Source organism: Xenopus laevis, chromosome 3L (assembly GCF_017654675.1).
Source record: "Xenopus laevis strain J_2021 chromosome 3L, Xenopus_laevis_v10.1, whole genome shotgun sequence".
NCBI classification, from domain to species: domain Eukaryota; kingdom Metazoa; phylum Chordata; class Amphibia; order Anura; family Pipidae; genus Xenopus; species Xenopus laevis.
Window position 1 is genome coordinate 104,223,106 of NC_054375.1, and position 21,122 is coordinate 104,244,227.

The window sequence follows — 21,122 nt, forward strand, 5'->3', positions numbered from 1 at the left end:
AGATGGTGATTATATAGCTGCCACTTTTTGAAGACAAAGTAAGCAATTATCAATTATCAATATTTTTGCATATTTCAGCATTTTTTTATAATACTTATATAGCAATGCATAGGTCCAGTATAAGAGCAGCCCTAGATCCTGAAAGGGCAGAAAAAGGTAAGCCTAAAAAACAGGACATCTCCCAACAACTAGAGGCCAAACACTGGGCAGAGGCCAAGCACAGCCCTGCGGCATTTGGGTGTATGCCTATAGAGCAGATCCCTAATAGGGAGACTATGATAACATGCAAAATGGAAGTAGGATGGAGCACACAAATACAGCAGCTTTTACTGCAAAAGATTTATTAAGCACAACATGTTTCGGATCTTCATGGATCCTTTTTCAAGTGTGATGATAACATGTTCAAGACTATGATAACATGTTGCTAAAAAAAGAGGCATACTGGATCCATGAATTGGACTGTGTGACACCTAACGGCTTGAATGGACAACTAGTTCTCAATTGTTTCCTGACTTAAAAGCTTCCCCTGGTCTCAATTGGCAGTAGAAAATAAAGTAAAATAAAGTTACAAAATGAAACAGACAAAGTAACGAAAATTTGTATCTCATTCAATTTGTAACATTGACATTTTTTCTTTCAGATGGTGATTATATCTGCCGCTTTTTGAAGACAAAGTAAGCAATTATCAAGTGATTCGTTTTTGCATATTTTAGCATTTTTTATAATAATTTTTCTGAGCCATTGGCATTTTTTCACATTGTAATTTTTATGGATTACATGCTACACTAACTGGACTATATATATGATTACAGCACAAAATACATTACTTAAACATAGTGTGGCACCAGTGATACCTAGAGGTAAATAAATTTGGAGTATGACACCCATTCATGCATTCATTGCATAGAGGATTGCACTAATTGTATAAATTGATTGTTAATGATGTCATCTTGGCGCTTTTTTGTATGTGTTTATACACCCCCTTCATCACTTGCACTTTATCCTTGATAAAGGCCCCAATGTGGGCTGAAACGTTGGACACGAGAGTGATGTTTAAATAAACAGGTTTTGATTTGAAATTCTACTGGATTGCTGGTCTATTGTGAAGGATACATATTATTATTGACCATAGCACCCACACCGTATCGAGGAATGAAGAGTGCAGGTACTTAAAGAATAGACTATAGATAGATAGATGATAGATAGATAGATAGATAGATAGATAGATAGATAGATAGATAGATAGATAGATAGATAGATAGATAGATAGATAGATATAGATATATATAGTCTTCTGATATATGTCAATAAACCCTTTATGATTAAATTAATAAACTGTTGTACTGAAATATATGAATGGTCACTGAAGTCACCAATTATTGTATTCTCAGTCATGTTTTTTCAATGTCTGAGAATATATAATACAGTTTGTTTCTTATCGTAAGGGTCACATAGATAATGCTGAGCACCTTCCCTTGTTCCTTATACTGGTGTTATAGGGCCTATGGAACAAATATAACAACCAATCAGCAATTTGATTTCAACAGTCACCTACAAGTTAGAAAACAAAAGCAAACATGTAATTGGTTGCTATGGGCAACATCACAGGTGATGTATTCCTCCAGTGTTTTACACAGCATGATAAATAGGAACCATAATGTTTCTATCTGAAAACCCAATAGTAATCAAAACACCATTTGCAGTTTGAGAAAAATAGAAAATGCTTTGCCTATGGCAGATGTTGAGGTTACAGGAGTCAGACACTCTCTTACACATTCTAGAATTATCTGAGTAATGCTCAGTCAGTTGCCTCTGCAAAAATTACCAAATTATCTTTGTTATAAAATGTTTACTAATTAAAGAATTTATAATGTTTAGATTTTATAAGAGTTCCTCATAACATCTAATAGAATATTTTAGTATTATTAAACAGAATCCTAGAGGTAGGATATATTCTGTCTTCGAATCCTGCTGCATCATGATTTCTTGCTCTTGGATACCCTCTTCGTGCTTTCGCAATTATATAGCATACATCACAGTTGTGATTAGACTAAGTCCAATTCAGCTTCAAGTTTTTGGAACCTAGAAAGGAAAGATTTAGGATTTATTATAGAGAATTGATTTCAGACTTTATTTTCAGTGTACAAGAGAATGTGACCAATGATTCTGGGCCCTTGCCAAAGCTGTACTTTTACAGCATCTTACAGTACTCTATCAACAAATGGATTTGTGAGTTGGTGACAGAACCAAGTTTAATGTGATTGTGGCTGAAAAGCCTATGCAGAATTCAGCAGAGGCCGAGGTCAGGGCAAGTGACATGCAGCATGCAGAAAGTGGTCAACAATTATTTCAAGGTCTGGGCAGGTAAAGGTATAGTGAATACGTAGGCTAAAGTCTGGGAAGGAAACACAAATTCACATAGTCAAAAAGTAGGACAAGGTCTGGACAGGGTGCAAGAAGAATAGTCAACAGACATATTGAGGTTGGGCAGGTGGCAAGGTGCATGGTCAGAACCCTCAGTAACACTAGACTGTAATTAAGCAGCAACATATACTGCAGCGCCGTACAATAAATATGAGTGTACAATGAACATAGATTAATAAATGGTAATTGTTTCTAGACTTGTGTGAATAAGGCTGATGCTGCAGTATTCATGTATCAATTCACACCTGCAAAAAAATGCACATAACAATGCATAGACAAACACAATTGCATACTTTACAAAATTGCACAGCCCTTGATAGATGGATGAGTGGAGTAATGACACACACTTAAAGTACATGAGTGTAGCATATCCAACAATGGGGAAAGACCAAGGACAGAGAAAAATACTTCTATAACCTAACATTAACATTAAACTAACATTAATGGCACAATCTTAAGGAGACCAACTGGTGAGGTGAATAGTAGTATGACAGCCCAAAAATCTTGTGTTGTTTTTGGCTGACCAAAAGTCATGCTGCCCCACCAGCACCACCATTATTAAGAATGCTAAGGCATGGCATACATTATTAAGAATGCTAAGGTCAGGCATACATGTAAACAAGCACCCATGTTTGCCTTAACAGCAATAAAAGAAAATTCAAATTAATTAAATGTAATCAACAAAATAATTATACAGATAAGAAGTGATTTACTTATTGATTTATCTTTTGTTTTAGATTAACCACAGAATATGCAGCACATAAATCAGCTCCTGTGGGAGTAATGTCCACCTCGGAATAGTCTGCTTCTGGTGCCCGTTTGGGCTTATTCACCACTGAATAGGCAGAGTCTGGATTCTCCTCCATGTCTTTTCTTTCACATATTGCATAAGGTGTACCTATGGCAAAGCAATTTAAGAAAATATCAAAATTTCTGAGGATTCCTACATGGGCATCTAGTTAGGCTGAGTAGCTTGCAGTGGGAGAAATACAAATGCATGTATCTTAAATGACAATGGAGGGGTTTGTTTGTTCAGAGATCCTTATATCCCTTTAAACTAATTACCCTATTAATGGGGGGAGAGGCGCAAGTGAGTTCAGTAAAAAGCAATCCAATATTCTATTAGTGCTTTAAAATAGCAGATCATCAGGAAAATATGGATTTTTTTTAACCAAAAGGAAAGATAGTCCAATTTATTGTGCTCATTTTAGTTTTGTATATAGTGAATAATCCCTGATGTAAAATATGAGTATATTTATTATAAATCAGGCCAAGGCTGAAGGCTTTTGTACAAGTCATGGAACTCTAAGGTGACTTTCTAACATCTTTAAATTTTCAACAGGGGGGTACATTTGTTATAATATACAAGTGTCGGTGAGCCTTGCGACAAAAATGTTATCACTATGCACCTACTGATGCCACTAAGTACAGTTATGGGACTTCTTATCGAGAATGCTTGGGACCTGGGGTTTTCCAGATAAAGGAGCTTTCTGTCTTTTCCTTAAATCTACTAAAAAAAATCATGGAAACATAAATTAAACTCAATAAGATTATTTTGCCTCCAAAAAGGATTAATTATATATTAGGATTAAATAGAGGGGACTGTTTTATTATTACAGAGAAAAGGCATAATTTTTAAAATTTGTATTATTTGATTAAAATGCTGTGTATGGGAAATGGCCATCAGAGTGTTCTGATAAAAGATTCCATACCTGTAAGGATGTACAGTATACTGTCCCTTTAAAGCTCCTACCATAAAATAAGACAACAATCTAATCTTCACTGATATTAATATTTTGTTTCCTCTTACAAATAAATAATGTGCATATATAAATGTTACAAATACAACTTAATAATGTAGTAGTATATATTAATATGATGAGCTAATCAAAAATATTGCTTACTTACATTCATAATCATTAGGCAAGTCCACAGTATCTGGATTTCTGATTCTGAAAAATCAGAGAAGAAGAAGAATTCTAAACTTTTTTATAGTTTCTGAATTATTCGCCTTTTTCATCTTACTCTTTCGTCTGGTTTTCAAATGGGGGTCACTGACCCCCATCTAATCGACAAATGCTCTGTAAGACTACACAAGTATGGTTATTGCTAGGCCTCTCCTATTCATATTCCTGTCTTTTATTCAATTCAAGACATGGTTTCTAGGGTAATTCTCTGTCTACCGAGCATGTGGGCAGTAGTTTGGGGATGTATTAGTAGTTGGTTGTGTCCGTGTCCATATAGGTTGCTGTGTACTTACATATGTGACTTACAAATTCTATATCCCTTTACAGGAAGCACACCCAAATTTCACGTTATTTGTCACATGGAAACACAGTTTTAAAATAAACAGGAACTAAACTTATTGATTTGAAAATTCCCCCAAAGAAGACACTGAGCAGGGGCGGATTAATGAGCAGGCTACCCTAGGCTATAGCCAAGGGGCCCATCTAGCTTTTTCAAATACTAATTTTAAAAAAATTGCTGTGCTTGGCCTGGGTCTAAGGTGCATTGGGTTTAGTGCGTGCCAGTGATGTCATATTCATAAACATGGTATTATCAGTAAGCAATTTTAAGTAATGTTATACCTTTGTTGTTTCATCTTGTTTTCTAGAAAGGATGAATGATGGGACACATTAGAAAATGCATTCAGCCATTTAAATATATAAAAAAATGTTTCATTAGAAACTTACTTCTAGACTTTTTAATGTACAAAAACAGCAGTATAAGTGCACTCATAATAATAATAATTCCTCCTGTCATTCCAACCCCAATGAATATATTCTGACCTGTACAACGAAAGAAATGGTTTTGTTAATGTTTCCATGATACAGGACAATCCATAAATGAATACTTCTAACTATTGACTAGCAATAGCGAGTTATTAATGGAATGCAAGAACTGAAGTTTAAAAATCTTTATTATTAAGGCTCAATAATAATGGAGAGACAAAATAGAAACTACCAAAAAAGTTCCGTGTTTTTACCCACAATACATCTTCCTTTCCAAAGTCATTGAGCCTACCTCTGACAGATGCAGCTCCTGTACAACAGCTAAATAGTTGTATGTCGGGGTGTCTTGTGCACCTTTTTACTTGAACGTCAATAATGGCATGATATGAAAATGTTAGACACACCCAAGTGATTGGATTTGCTTACCCCAGGCTGGTGCTCCTGTTACATGAAAACTACACCGGCCCAGTTGCTTCTGTAAAGCAGAGTGTTGTGTTGGGTGTCCATGTGCAGTAGCGTGAAAAGTCAGACTTTAATCAAAAAGCTGGCAATTCCATGTTACTGTGCATGCATAGGCCCAGGGGCACTGAAAAATGAAGAAGGAAGATCGCTCTTTGGTGCTCATACAAAAGTCACTGGGCCAGAGCAGTTTTAAGCTTAAAGCATTGGCCTCAGGTAAATCACTGGGGGCTGCCTAACATTTGGCACCTCTATTGGCTCTGACCACTAGAAATAATTTTCTGAAAATGACTTTATAGATAGTGAATGTGTGCAATATTGATACTGACATTTGTATATATTTATATACATTTATATATATTTGTGCAATTAGGCATAGATTTTTCATGGGAATTATACCTGCTTTTGAAACATTTCAATTAATTGCAATGTACAGGATTTTTCTGTGTTGTCTTACTCATCCTATTTTGAATATAAAAAGGGGCCCGATAATACCAGTGGCAAGTTCTATAGCTCATCTGCTATCTGCCATTTACACCCACAGTGCTAACACTCTAAAGGAGTAATGCAATAAATGGCCTGAAGCTATGTTAAGGGTTTATGCCCCCTTTCACAGGATATATATTATTGAATTAACATAGCTCACCAGATCTAGCATTGTAAGTTGTCTCCTCAGTGCTGCGCATGTGATTTCTGTGTGAAGTTGCATACGTTGTATTATGGGAATTGGGCACTGTAGAACATCTTCCAGCATCTTCAAGGAAAATAATGGAGTTTAGTTGAACTCTTCCTGACTACTCTGCAGTATCCCATGGGGTGCATATAACTTTTGTTTGTCTGCACTCTGCTTGCAATTTTGTTTTCCATGTCCATTGATGATTATGAATATTATCAGCTACACTGTTAATTTAACTGGCATTGTAAACAGTGATTTCATTTAAATTAAACCTCACCCAAATAATTTTTAAAAGCCTCTAGTTACCTTTACAATATGTTAAAGGGGAACAATAGCTTTCAAACCAAAAAAAAAAAACACATTTGAAATACTGGCAAGGGAGGAGGGACAAAAACAATGTTACAAATTGTAACAACTTGTCCGCAGCTTATAAACAGCATGTAGGAACTACACAGCCCACAATGCATTGTATTGTAATATTTCACTTGTGCAGGGAATTTTGGGATTTTTTTTTCAAAATTACTCAGCCAGACCAGCAGGAGAACAGGGGGCTAAGCTTAGGTTACTGTTCCAAACCACAGTATTACATTAAAAAACATGAAATGCGGCATATTTTTTTAATTGATGTATATTGCTAATTTGCTTGATATAATGTTTTATAATGCTTTTCAAAAAACTTAAGTTGTGCTTGGGCGGAATTCCCCTTAAAGATATTTGTAAATGTAACTGCTTTTTGAAACGTCTGTCGCTCTCTAGCTATTATCTTTACTGTTCATCCCACCTACTAGTGATGTGAGGGTGAAACATATTTGACCTGACCCTGACCATAATCCTCCCAGGCTCAGATTTGGCAGCCAGGCGCCTGAAAGCCAAGTCCCCCTTGCATGATGCACCCACCCCTTACACTCCTGCTTGCTTGGTCCCTCACTCCCTTCTGCTCCCCCCCTCCATTTGAGCATGCACGCTTTTCAGTTCTGGGGACTTTAGCACGTGGGAGATTTAAGAAGTGAAATCTCCTGGGTGCCCATTTAAGAAGAAAATACCTTCATGACGGCCAATAAAAAACATGGTCTGCTCCGTTGCACCAATTTGTATACCCACAGCCAACCCACCTCTTCTCTGACATTATTGGAGGGAGCAGGGTGAGCAAGATTTTATAAACTAGCCCTGCCCTGTCACATCCTGACACATGCGTGGCTTGGCACACCAAAGGGAGTTCATGGAAGTGACCAGGTGGCAGTGAATTCAGACCACCACTGCATCCACAACCCACCTCTGGAGGCAATTGTTTGGCCCAAACCAATCTGGCCTGCAGATAACCCCATGAACCTCCATTTTTCCCAATGTTGCAGCAATCAGTTCTTCTTGAGTCAAGCCTCCAATTTTGTCACAATGTTTTGTAAATATCATACCTGAAAGAGCATTATCAAAGACTAGGGTTGCCACCTGGCCGGCAATTATGGTCGATCGCAATGTTATTAATAGGGAAAAAAGATAAATATATAGGAAGGCTGGTATTTTTTTCCAGAAAAGGTGGAAACCCTGTCAAAGTCGAATGCTAAGAGATTTAGGAATTAAAGCCAAGACTGTAGCTGCTTCACAATTTATATATACTGTATATATGTATTCAGGAAGATTGGAGGAGGGAATAGCAAGACACAGGCTGGCACTGGTCTTAAAAGCAATTACATTTACAAATGTATTTAATATAATTGAAAATGTGTAATTCATGTATTGTCAGTAGCAATAAGCAATATATGTGCTCAAGAAGATCCAAAAGCCAATCAATAATTGTGTACTGGAACTTTTTATGAAAGGTTCCTTAGCAGGAAGAAAGTATATATGTATATAATGTATATAGAAAGTGACATAGTACCGCACTCAATGGAAATACTCCATTGAGTTCATTCTTGAAAAAGGTCCCAAGAGGGACCGAAACGTTGGAGCACTGTGATGTGTGAAAAATAAAATCACTTGATTTACTAAGGGAAGTGCTGGCCTGGGAATGCTATGTTCCAAATTGCGAGTATATGATTGATGTTTGGCCGTGCACCCCTGCGATTGCTTTGTTGGAGTGCGGATACTGAAGATATAATATATATATTCTCCTGTGTACAGAGAAGTAACTGTCTGTAGAGCTGCATACACAAGGCTTGCAACAAGCAACATTGCTTCATGGCAACTACAAATAAAAACAGTAAATGACAATGCTACAAGCCATATTAGTGACTTTATTACAAAATATTAAGGTTATCAGGAAATTCAACAAAATAACTTACTGTCTGTTGGATCTTGTACTTCAAGAGATATGTTGCTTCCTAATTTCCACTCCAGTTTACCATTGTTCCAAATAAAATATAAGCATAAGTAGGTGCCACTATCAGATGATTTGGCTTTTCTGATTTCTAAATGTTGTTTCTGAATTTTATCATAAGGGTTGCTTAAATTAAAAAAATTAATCCTATTTTGCCCCTCACCAACAACAGAATGGCAATAAACATTTTTATTAAAATCAGTAAAGTAGTTATCCAGTGAGAATAAACAGTGATTGCCACGATTTGGATAGGCAGCTACCCAAAATGAAATGAATTGTAAATTGCTCCTGTTAAACTGACAGTAAAGATTAACATTGTCACTTATATTGATAATTTGTGATTTCTGATTGTTCTGTTTTTCTTGGTCTGCAAAATAAATAAAAATAATGATATATTAACAGAGAGAGAAATATACAGTGAATCAATGTTTTGGCTGTTATAATGATGGGGAGAGGACCCTCTAAGAACTGATTTTGTCTGATGTCTAGTGCTGTGACTTTGGAAATCTAACAGATGAAATGCTAAGAGGCCAAATAGTGTTAAAAACAAACTCACCTCGCATTAGAGAGAGACTGCTCCTAGAGCAGGATTTAACCCTTGCAAAGGCTATTACAGTTTCTATCCGAATTGAAACAGCAGTGGCAGAGGCTAAAACTCTCAGTCAGGGAACTGCTGGGAATGTACAGATTGTGAATTCAGCACTGTGACCTAAAAATGCACAGTCACAGGCAAAATACAGTGCTAAGGAAAGGGATTCACCTACACTGCAAAACCGGGCAGCAAATAAAAAATGGAAAATACTGCTTTCGCTGTGGTTCAACACAACACACTGCAAATTATGTTACATGTCCTGCAAAAGCTAAACGGTGCCGCAACTGCACTAAAGTAGGACATTTTGCCGTAGTTCTGCTAAAGATGTTCATAAAGTCACTACTACAAATGTCACAGTATTAAGTGTGGATAAAGCTGGTACATTTATTCCAGACAAGTTTATATGCACTGTCAGTGTCAGTACTGCTTCTGCTGACAAGGGACACTCCATTAACCTGATGCTTGATACAGGTTCAGCTGTTTCTATACTACCAAAGGATATTTTCTTGAAATACTTTGCAAAAAATCTGCTTGTTGCACCTGCCCTGAAACTGGTCAGTTACTTAAAGGATCCAATCCCTGTGCTTGGTTGCTTGCCAGTGACTGTACAATTTGAATCAAATACTGCAAAATGTGACTTTTACATTGTGAATAAGGGCACTGCTATACTTGGAAGGGATCTCTTTGCTGCATGACACAAGCACGGCCTAACTTTGCTTCCTTCCCCCATTAACAACGCATGACAATATCCTTATTTGGAATGATACTGGCCACAGCTTTTTTTTAATCACATCCCAACAGTTGTATACATAACAAATGCATGTCAATTAAAACATATTAGCCCTTATATGGCTTTAACATAGAATTACAACCATTATCATAACATAACATCACATAACAGTATATATTCATATATAGCATTAAATGAAAACCCTGGGTTCCCTGTCAGTCTGCCGTTCCTACATGCTATTTCAGCTAGCTGCAATTCCTAGCTCAGCAGACCTGCAGAACACAGTGCAGTTATCACCAATCTGATGTACTTTTTCCAAGTATATAACTTATCCCCTTCCAAGCTTGTGTTAAATATTTTAGTTGTTACCATGGTTACCCACCTCAGGGGTTAACCATACCTTTTATACCATCCCATACCATGAGTATCGCCCTAGCGGACTGACAAGGACCCGCCCTTCGAGCTGTGACTTGTTATTACTTTCTATAATTTGCCTAATCCTTAGTCATCCTTATTCTCCTTTTTTCTACCCTTCTATCTGCTAACCTGCCATCCCTTTTTATCTACCACTTCCTTAACTAGGGAGGGTGGGTGGGGGCCAGTCTCTTCTCCTTGTAAAATGGCCGCTGACTGACTGACTGTCCTTTTGGCGCCCAAACCTATGTCCACAGTAACCCCCCCTTTCCTTTGCCCAGTCTATTCTGCCTAACCAATCACCGCCACTTAGTAGGCTGGCCTGGTCATGCCGCCCTTCCCCCTATGCTATGCTTGTCTCCAGGGCTCTCTTTAAACCTACAATTAATTGATGGTCTCATTACTACAGCACCAGTGCCTGCCACACAGCCTGTGTCTAAAATGTCACCACAAAGTAACACATCACTGGGTTGTGCAAAGAACTTTGTACACAAAGTTAAATTGAGACCAGATGTAAAACCAGTACCATTTCCTGATTCAGCATGGGAAAAACTTGCTATTGATATTGTCGGTTCTTTTACAGATGCTCCTTTAGACTGCAGATTTGCTATAACCTTGATGGACTATTACAGTAAATGGCCTGAAATTGCATTTGTTTCTCATATAACATCAAGTACAATGATAACATTTCTGTCTACAGTCTTCAGCAGAGAAGGTAATCCAAAGGAGTTAATATCAGACAATGGACCACAGTTTCTGAGACAGAGGAATATTGTGCATAGGAAATCTTCAGTGTATTACCCACAAGCAAATGGAGAAATCTAGTGATTCAACAGAAGTCTGAAAGAAGCACTACAGACAGCAAATCTTACTGGGAAATCTTGGAAAGTATTTACAACAGAGTTCCTACATAACTACAGAGCAACGTGCCATGCAACAACCCAATCATCTCCAGCTGAATTATTACATGACAGACAGAGGCGCACTAAGTTACATGTTTCAGACATCAAATTTCCACAAAATACTGTGCCTACAAAATCATCTACTGCTGACATCAACAAGCCAAATGCAAGGCTTATACTGACAGAAAATGTGGTGCAAGAGAAGTGCACTTTCAGCCTGGATCTTTAGTCAGAATTAAGAAACCAGGAATACTGAATAGTTATGCTTTCCTACTATAGGGGGAATATGTGGTGTTTATACAAATGGCCTGTAGATGTCACTGTGCTCAGACTTATAATTATACTGTGCATACTTCCTGACAGCGTGAAAGTGAAACTTACTGTTATGTAATGGCTGTCTGACTCTGCTAATAAAGCGCTGTTATACTCCCCTCATCCTCGGCTACCCAAAACATAACATTAATCTAACTCTCTGTTTATCTAAATAGAGGAAAATTACGTACCTGAAACTGATGAAATGATAAAAGTACTGCGGGAATTGCTGGTTGTATTGTTATTACTTTGTAAACTAAAAGAAGTGTTTTTCATGTCTTCTTTTCTGCATTCAAATATTCCCCCATGTTTAGGAACCGTGAGACTGCAACCTTCACAGCTTATGTTTTCCTTATTGTAGTTGTACCAGCAAACAGACATATTTTGGTCAATACATAGATCACATTTTATGGTGAGGTTCTCTTTCTCATATTTATGAAAGTAATGGCATCCTGCAAGAGATCATTTAATGTATTACAGACTTTAAAAAGACACAAAAAAAGAAACCTTTGCATTTACTGTGTAATTGTTTTATGAAGGAGCGCATGCATATTTCTTTGGGTCTGTCTGAATACTCAATATTGATGTAGGGACCCATAGATATAGTGGCCCCTATGACTTCATTCCCTTACTAGTGCATCATTTACTTGTTGGTTTAACCCCATGTAGCCACTTGTACTTATTTACATACCCAGTTCATTGGCCCTCAGGTTGATGACCATATCCTGCATCACTGTAACAAAGTGCTTTGCGGGGGAGTCCTCCCTTTTTGGCCTGCAGTTGATATGGTTGGATGTCCATTGAACCTGGAGTCAACAAGGCCCCAGAAGTATTAGGCTCTAAAGGGACAACCCCTTTAGAGAATCTGTAAATGAGGTCAGCTAGTGTGCAGGGTAGCCACTGTTCTAGCACTCTCTAGGAGTGAGTCAGTGAGCATTAGCAAGCAAGAGCTGCTTCAAGCTCCACCAAGGAGGATAGAAGGGAGTAGCTCTCCCCCAGGCTCAGCTTGCATGTAGTGAAGGGACAGCAGTACTGACTAGGGAGACAGGTTATTGTTCTATGCCTGTTCTACGTCTATTGCAATCTATGTATCATTTTATCCTGTATAAGCCTGTATAAGCCTATCCCCACTATTAATTACTGTAGGAACAAAGGTTTCTGTTATATCATCCCAGTCATCTAAGTCCAGAGTAGGGATGTCTTGGATCCATTTATTATAGTTCTTTGCGTATGGGTTACCTCTTTGAGAGTTTAGCAAGCTGTATACTTTGGACAATCTTTTCCTCTTTTCAGGTGCCTTAAGCAGAGTCTACAAGGCTGGTGTTTCCATTAAAGGTACACATGGGAATTGGGCATTCAGGGCATGCCGGACCTGGAGGTACCGGTAAAACATGGTACGCGGTAATTGAAACTCCTGGGATAATTCTGTAAATTACTTCAATGTCTGGTTGTTGTATAGCTGGCCCAAATATTTGATTTCATATGTTGCCCTTAACTGTGGGTCCGGTATTGTTTGTAAATGTGGCAGGGATGGATTTAGCCACAGTGGTATATCAGGCTATAATTGGGGGGTGCTAGGTTTGTTTAAAGCCAAAGCTTTTTTCCAGGCGAGTTTCCCTGTACGAAAGGTGGAGAGTGGCCACCCGTTTTGGGTGGTGCCACAAAATGGCAAATTAGCTAGTGATTCAAAAGATCCCGCCACTGCGGCAGCAGTTATGCTGACAGTGTCTTCTGCCAAGGGGTTGAGCCACCCTGCCACATGGGTGAGTTGAGATGCTAAGTATTATATGAAGAAATGTGGCAGGGCTAGGCCCCAAAGCACTTTGGGTGCAGTTAGTATTGCTAGTTTAATTCAAGGTTGTTTGTTTGCCCATACAAATGATGACACCATGGATTCCAGCCTAGAAAACAGTGCCGCCGGCATTACATTAGGTGCATTCTGAAAAACATACAACAGTTTAGGCAAGATAATCATTTTTATCATATTAACTCTGCCTATTAGGTTGAGTGGGAGTGGGGACCACAGTGAAAACTTATGGCAGATGTCAGCTATTACTGGATCTATATTTAAGGCTGTATATTGGGAGAGATCCGGGTGGATGACTATTCCCAGGTACTTAAATTGGTCCACCTGCGACATTGCCTGTGTTTGACTTAACGGTCTTTGCAAGGATGTGCCCGTGTGTGGATTTGGACCAGTTAACTGTGAGATCTGATGCTTTCCAAAATAGATTGACAACCTGTAGCATTTTATTAAGTGACTGGTGTGTATCTTTAAGATAAATTAGAGTATTATCTGCGTAGAGGGAAATTTTCACCTCTAGTGCATCCACTTTCCAGCCAAGGATGTCTGTGTCATTACGAATCAGGCTGGCTAATGGTTCTATGGCTATAGCAAATAAATATGGGGACAAGGGACAACCCTGCCTCGTACCTCTGCTCAGCGTAAAGGAGGGGGATATCTTACGGTTAGTTTGAATTCTAGCTGTGGGATTCGTAAACAATAGTTTGACCCTTTTGATAAAGTTGGGCCCAAAGCCCATGTGCTTCATAGTTGCCCATAAGAATTCCCAGTGAAGGGAGTTGAAAGCCTTTTTAATATCTAGGGCGGCTATCGCTCCATGATTTTTGGTTAGGGATAAGTATTCCATATTAGTATAGAGCCTACGTATGTTGATGGATGTGGCTTTCCCAGGCATAAACCCAGTTTGGTCAGGGTGGATCAATGTCTCTATCACTTGTGCTAATCTTAGTGCTTTCATTTTTGCCAATATCTTGTTGTCACACATGAGTAGGGAGATAGGCCTATATGCAGCACAGTCCTCTATATCCCCCCCCCCCCCCCCAGGTTTAGGGATTAAAACAATTAACGCTTCTTGGGCAGACGGTGGGAGGTGACCTTTGCTAAGAGCCTCTTGGTACATATTTAGCAATCTGGGTGCCATGTTATCCTGCTGGATTTTATATAGTTCTATTGGGATCCAATCTAGACCTGGGGTTTTCCCTGATGGAAATGCAGAGATTGCAGCCTTTACCTCTTCTACAGAAATGGGACTGTCCAGAAATTGTTGCTCAAGTGTTGAGAGGTTAGGGAGCTCTCTAGAGAGATACGCTAAGAGCTTGCCCACCTTATTACCTTACTCAAATATAATCTGTGAGGTACACGACAACTTTTTTTTTTTTTTTTTTAAAGAATGTGAAGTTGTAGATATCTCTGTGCCTTTGCGATCTTTGCATAAATGGCGGGGGATAGGTCTGCCGTGAACTGGTTTTGTGCCCTTAGGACCTCTGCGTTCAGATTATTTAACTCTGTATCCAACTGACGTCTATATGTCGCTATACTGCCAATAAAGGACCCTCTAAGGCAAGCCTTAAAGGCATCCCAGACAATTAAAGGGTCGGCTGATTCAGCATTCTCTCCTGTTCCTGTGTCATCCTTTCACTCACCTCAGTTACAGTGAGCCACTTAGGGTTGAGACGCCACATGGGTGTAGTACAGTCTTGATTTGTTCTTATGGATAAGGAAAGCGGGGCATGATCTGATATACCCCCAGGGAGGTATCGGGCATTAGTGATTTTAGGTTGCAATAGTGGTGTTGCCAGCGCTAGATCTATACATGATGCCGTCCTATGGGTGGCCGAATAGCAGGCATACACTTGGCCTGATGGATGGGTCTGTCTCCAAATGTCAACAAAGTTATAAGTGTGGCACCAGTTAAGTAAGGGGGTGGGGCCCGGGTTTCCTGGGGGGCAACGGTCTAGTTCTGGTTTTAAAACCATGTTAAGATCACCCATAAGCAGCGTGGGGGCTGGATCCATATTCAATATTCTCCCCATAACCTCATCTAGTACAGTAATATCAGCCGGTGGTGGCAAATACACACACACCAGGTTAAGTAATTGTTGCCTCACTGAACATTGCATAACAGTATATAAGCCGAGACGATCATTATGGATCTCTAGTATAGTGAAATTTGCTTTTTTGCTTACTAGTATCGCCACCCCTCTAGAGTAATTTGAGAGTTCAGCGTGGTACACTCTTGCAACCCATGCTTTTTTCAAGGCTAGAATGCGGCCACCTGTGAGGTATGTCTCCTGAAGGAGAACCAGGTGTGGTTTGTATTTTTTTGAGGTATTGGAATGCCAGGTCCCTTTTAATCTTGGAATTGAGGCCTCTGGTATTCCAAGAAATTATATCCACGGACTCCATATTTTAAATTTGGTAAAGCAAGTGGGCATAATCATATATGGTGTAATGGTCTTAAACCAAGGCGGCCCAATGGGTGGCGGTGTGGGTGGGGAAAAAAGGTAAACCATCCATATCTAATACGGTACAGTAGCATTATATAACAACATACACATTAAACATTAGCCCCTCCTCCCTGTCTATCCTTAGAACTAGGTAGACCTATTACCCTTAAATACAAACTGTGTGGTGTAGTCCAAGCCCCGAAAGTCTCCGCTGGTTTGAGCAGTACTAGGAGCCCAGAGGTATCACAACTGCTCATTGAGTTGTGTTGGAATAACACCAAGACAGATCCAGATGTGTAGGAACAAACCTTCAGTGGTTAACACCTGGGGCTATTGTGTGGGTCTGGTTGGTGTCTGCCGTCAAGCCAGGATGCAGCTTCTGGCGTATTGAAAAAACGCGACTGGGTGCCTTCTACAATCTTGAGCTTGGCCGGGTATAGGACAGCATACTTATACTGTAGATTTCTCAGCCGTCTCTTTACCGCAACAAAGGTGCTTCTTTTCTTTTGTAGAGCCGTGAAATAATCTGGGAATAGCATGATTTTAGCACCATCATGTTGTAGCTCAGCTTTATTTCTCGCCGTGCGTATGGCATCCCTGTTCCGGTAGTTTAATAGGTGCAGCAAAAAGGGCCTCGGTGGGGCACCTGGCCTAGGGCGTCTCCCAGGCACTCTGTGCGCTCACTCCACAACAAAGTACTGCGAGAGGATTTCTGGCCCAAACTGGCCGCAGAGCCATGTTTCAATAAAAATTACCGGGTTATCCCCCTCAGCGCATTCATGCAGCCCAACAATTCAGATATTATTCCAGCGCTGCCTGTTTTTATAATCCTCGAGTAGTTGTGCTTGCTATTTTATCTGCTGCGTCAGACTGCTGAGTTGGTCTGGAACCGGGTCTTGCAGATCTTCTAGGTTGGAGATCCTGCCCTCCATTTCAGGCAGAGGCTTTTGCGAATCGTTTGGACATTCGCCCGCAGCAGCAAGAAGTCTACCTTCAGCTCCTCAATTTGTGTAGTGCTGCACTGGATTTGGCAATTGCCGCCAGGAGTATTTGGAGCCTAGTCTAGTCTAATCTAGTTGCTGTAATTCAGGCGGATCTGTGTCGCCATCATCATTAGTAGGCTGTGGTGGAGTGCCGCTGGGCTGATCACTTTTTTTTTTTAGCAAAGTGCTCCATGGTTTTCTGCCTCAGTCTGAATTTCCCTATTCTGGGAGTATTTAGGAATCCAAACGTGTTCTTATATTGTCTATTTATTAAGGGTTCAGGAGGTTTTCAAGATGCAATTATAGCAGAGCTCTTACTCCGTCGCCATGCAGGACACGCCCCCCCCCAGGCAGGGGTCAATTTTAGGCAGAAGACAGACAGGTCAGGGACAGGCAAAGATCAAAACCAGAATAAACAACTAGAACTAGCAGCGAGGAACTCAGGAAAGACCTTTTACGTTGGGCAATGAACATGGGACTTTAGGCTCTTGTATTATTTGAATTTCCTGGCGATTGAACCCGGAAGAGGCGTTCGGGAGTGGCGACCAGGAGATCCAGGCGGGCGTCCCTGCTGTGAGCATCCCTATTTTCATTCCCTAAAGAAATAGGGAATGACCATGAAATAGGCCAAATTGTCAGAAGCAGGAGGCCGACTGACACCTGGGCCCACCGGGAGTTTTCCTGGTATCTTAGTGGGCCAGTCCAACACTGCTTCATTATACATTTTACACAGGGACCAAGTTTTACCTGCAATTTACTTACTGCTTTCAATGTTAAAACTCCCAAACTTAGTTATTTAAAGGGTAAGACATTTTTTAGTAGCTTAAAGGGATACTGTCATGGGAAAAAAATGTTTTTCAAAATGCACCAGTTAATAGTGCTGCTCCAGCAGACTTCTGCACTAAAATCAGTTTCTCAAAAGAGCAAACAGATTTTTTTTTTATATTTAATTTTGAAATCTGACATGGGGCTAGACATATTGTCAGTTTCCCAGCTGTTCCCAGTCATGTGACTTGTGCTCTGATAAACTTCAGTCACTCTTTACTGCTGTACTGCAAGTTGTAGTGATAACAGCTCCCTGGAATATATAAGGACAGCACTTTATAGTAAAATCCAGGTCCCACTGCGACATATTCAGTTACATTGAGTAAGAGAAACAACAGCCTGCCAGAAAGCAGTATCATCCTAAAGTTCTGGCTCTTTCTGAAAGCACATGACCAGGCAAAATGACCTGAGATGGCTGCCTACACATCAATATTACAACAAAAGAAATACACTTGCTGGTTCAGAAATGACATTTTATATTGTAGATTGAAATATTGTAGAGTGGATTATTTGCAGTGTAAACAATGTAATTTAGAAATAAAAACTACATCATAAAATCATGACAGAATCCCTTTAAGGCACAAAATGCCTCTATATCCTTAATATATTGGCAATGGGTGGAAAGCAGAGGACCTCTTGTCCAGTCCAGGTCCCTGCACTCCCTCCCTGAACCCGGTTGTGATGACACGCTGGAAAGGGGTACGAGTGTGCACACCCACTCCAGGGGGTGGGACGGGGACACTGCAAAGAGGACTTTTCGACTGAGGGGTCCTGAGGATGGTGTGAGGGGCCCCTGAGGCTGCAGACCATGCGGGCCCTGGGTCCCCCAGTCTGACGCTGTTTGCAACCAAGAAATAAACATCTTATAACAACTGTTGCCTATGGTCACATCCCTATTATCAGTTTAACCACATATCAGTTAATCACATATACACAATTTGCACACTCCGACAGTTCATTTCAATATGGGACACTCTATAACAGGAAGCCATTGCTTTAACCAAATCTCTCTCTGTGGTTTTTTTTTTTTTGTAGGTAGGGTTGTACGCACAGAGAATTTAGTTTTAAAAAAAACTATAAAATAAAAACATTTGCTTACATGACCAAAAAGAAATCAGATATAACTTTGGACTTAACCCTTTAAATGCTATGCAGTAACCACCTCTATCTACTGCAGGATTACTATCACTTAATAGCACATGGTATGTTTTGTGGTCCACGCTTAATCTGCTTCAGCATGTGTAAGAAAACTTCGGAAAACACAGTGTGGATCGCCACTGGTAAAACATTTTAGTTGCACATAAGCGCCAGAAGTTGCCTTCTCCTTCTTATGCTGTTCCAAAGTTTTCATTTACACTAACACCAATGCATAGGTTTTAATTACATTTTGTAGCCTGCACTAAGGGAGATTAAGGGGCACATTTACTAAGCTCGAGTGAAGGATTCAAAGTAAAAAAAGTATTTTTTCGTTACTTCGACCATCGAATAGGCTACTACAACCTTCGATTCGAACTAAAAATCGTTCGACTATTCGACCATTCGATAGTCAAAGTACTGTCTCTTTAAAAAAAACTAAGACTACATACTTCGGTAGTTTAAACCTACCGAGGTACAATGTTAGCCTATGGGGACCTTCCCCATTATTTTTCTAAGGTTTTTTTGATCGAAGGAAAATCCTTCGATCGATGGATTAAAATCCTTTGAATCGCACGATTCGAAGGACTTCATCGTTCTAACGATTTTTCCTTCGATCGTTTGATCATAGGATTTGCAGTAAATCCTTCGAATTCGATATTCGAATTCAAAGGATTTTACTTCGAGGGCTGAATTTGAGGGTTTATTAACCCTCGATATTCGACCCTTAGTAAATGTGCCCCTAAATGTGGGTGACAAAACTTACCGTGTGCCATTGCCCTAAGAATTTGTGTCATTGAAGCCAAGAAGTTATTAGACAGAAACTCCTCATTTAATCTGCTTGGTTTTGAAACTGCTCATGTAAATCCAAGCAATCTGATTATGCTGTTCACCTACTGTACCAATACTGTAAAATTTCCTTCACAGAGATACCCATGTATAATAAACTTAAATAAATACACTCAGATTCTAAACTGAGAACTTTTGGTTTCATTAAATTATTTTTTAGCTTTAAAAATTGCTGTGCATTATACAGTAAATATTCTGTAGGTGTAATAAAATAAGAAGCTTACCTGCACCTTCAACCAGTAATAAATAGCATAATGTCATGGCCACTACATTAAAAAGAAGTATTTTCACAAAATCCATGATGGCTTTTATTCTAGTGCAAAAAATGGAATTAAGAGCCAGGAGTTCTTAGTGAGATGTTTTTTCCTTATGAAGCACAAGAAACTGGTTAGCCTGTGCAACACTGCCAGCAGTCTGACGTCTGAAAACATTTACTTCCTTTTTTTCTCTCTTTCTTGCAAATAGCAACTTCCGAAATATTAAAGAAGACAAATTTGTTCATAATATTCTCCTCGCTATAGTCTTACATTTGAAGGGTTATTTACTAATACTAATAAATAATCTTTTTTTTCATATCATTAATTTCATATGTATTCATGTGTTTTTGACACCCTACGATAATTTTGGATTTTTCTCGAATTTATAGTGTCTTCAGAGGGTTTTCTCAAAAAATGGGGGGGGGGTTTTGGAAAAAATCGTGATTTTGAAAAACATATCAAGATTTATTGATTTTAAGGAGGATTTTATTCCAAACTAGAAAATACACCAGGTTTGACCTGGCAAGTACTATTAAGTCCTACAGTAGCTTTGGAGAAGGAAAGCTACCGTGGCATTTTATTGCCGATAGATTAGCTGCAATAGTGCAAACTAGAATGCTATATTTATTCTGTAGAATGATTTACCATACCGGAGTAAAAAGCTTTAGAAGCTCTCTGTTTGTTTAGGATAGCAGCTGCAGTATTAGCTTGGTATGACATCACTTCCTGCCTGAGTCTCTCCCTGCTCACTTATAGCTCTGGGCTTAGATTACAGCAGAGAAGGGAAGGGGGGAAGCAAACTGAGCATGCTCATGCCCAGGGCAAGGAGGAAGGCAGGAAGTCTGAAGCCCATGAGTACACAATAGAAGGAAATAAATGCTGTGTTTTTTTTGACAGAGGACTCAGAGCAGCACTACTTTGAGGGTTTACTGGTATATTTACATAGACCTTTCTGATAAAGCTTATTTGTTTCAAGCTTTCCTTCTCCTTTAAACTAGAATACACGAAATTTGTGAAAAATCTATATCAGCCTTTCCTTTACACACATTTACTAGGGGTCCTAGGTACAAATTTTACTCCCTCAATTTAAAGGAGACTTGATGGCAATATGCAGTACCTTGCTTTTTAAGGGGAAGTAATGGAATATGTCGGACCCCACATTTTAAAGGGGAAGTGATGGCAATATGTCAGGCTCCATTTTTTAAAGTGGAAATGATGGCAATGTTTGACCCCTCCCAATTTAAAGGGGAAGTGACTCTTGCCCAGTG

The 21,122-nt window shown here is 39.4% G+C and overlaps 1 protein-coding gene across 1 annotated transcript; it reads right to left on the minus strand.

Moving 5' to 3' along the window:
- Window positions 1–703: 703 nt before the first annotated feature.
- LOC121401549 lies at window positions 704–20,444 on the minus strand. Its single transcript, XM_041586757.1, has 9 exons — window positions 19,822–20,444; window positions 11,747–12,007; window positions 8,571–8,972; window positions 6,262–6,369; window positions 5,118–5,213; window positions 5,013–5,034; window positions 4,333–4,376; window positions 3,138–3,322; window positions 704–2,082 (listed from the first exon to the last, which is right to left on the minus strand). Exons 1-8 carry the CDS (start codon window positions 19,895–19,897, stop codon window positions 3,138–3,140), a joined length of 1,194 nt encoding a protein of 397 aa, XP_041442691.1. The 5' UTR covers window positions 19,898–20,444; the 3' UTR covers window positions 704–2,082.
- Between the last annotated feature and the right edge of the window lie 678 nt (window positions 20,445–21,122).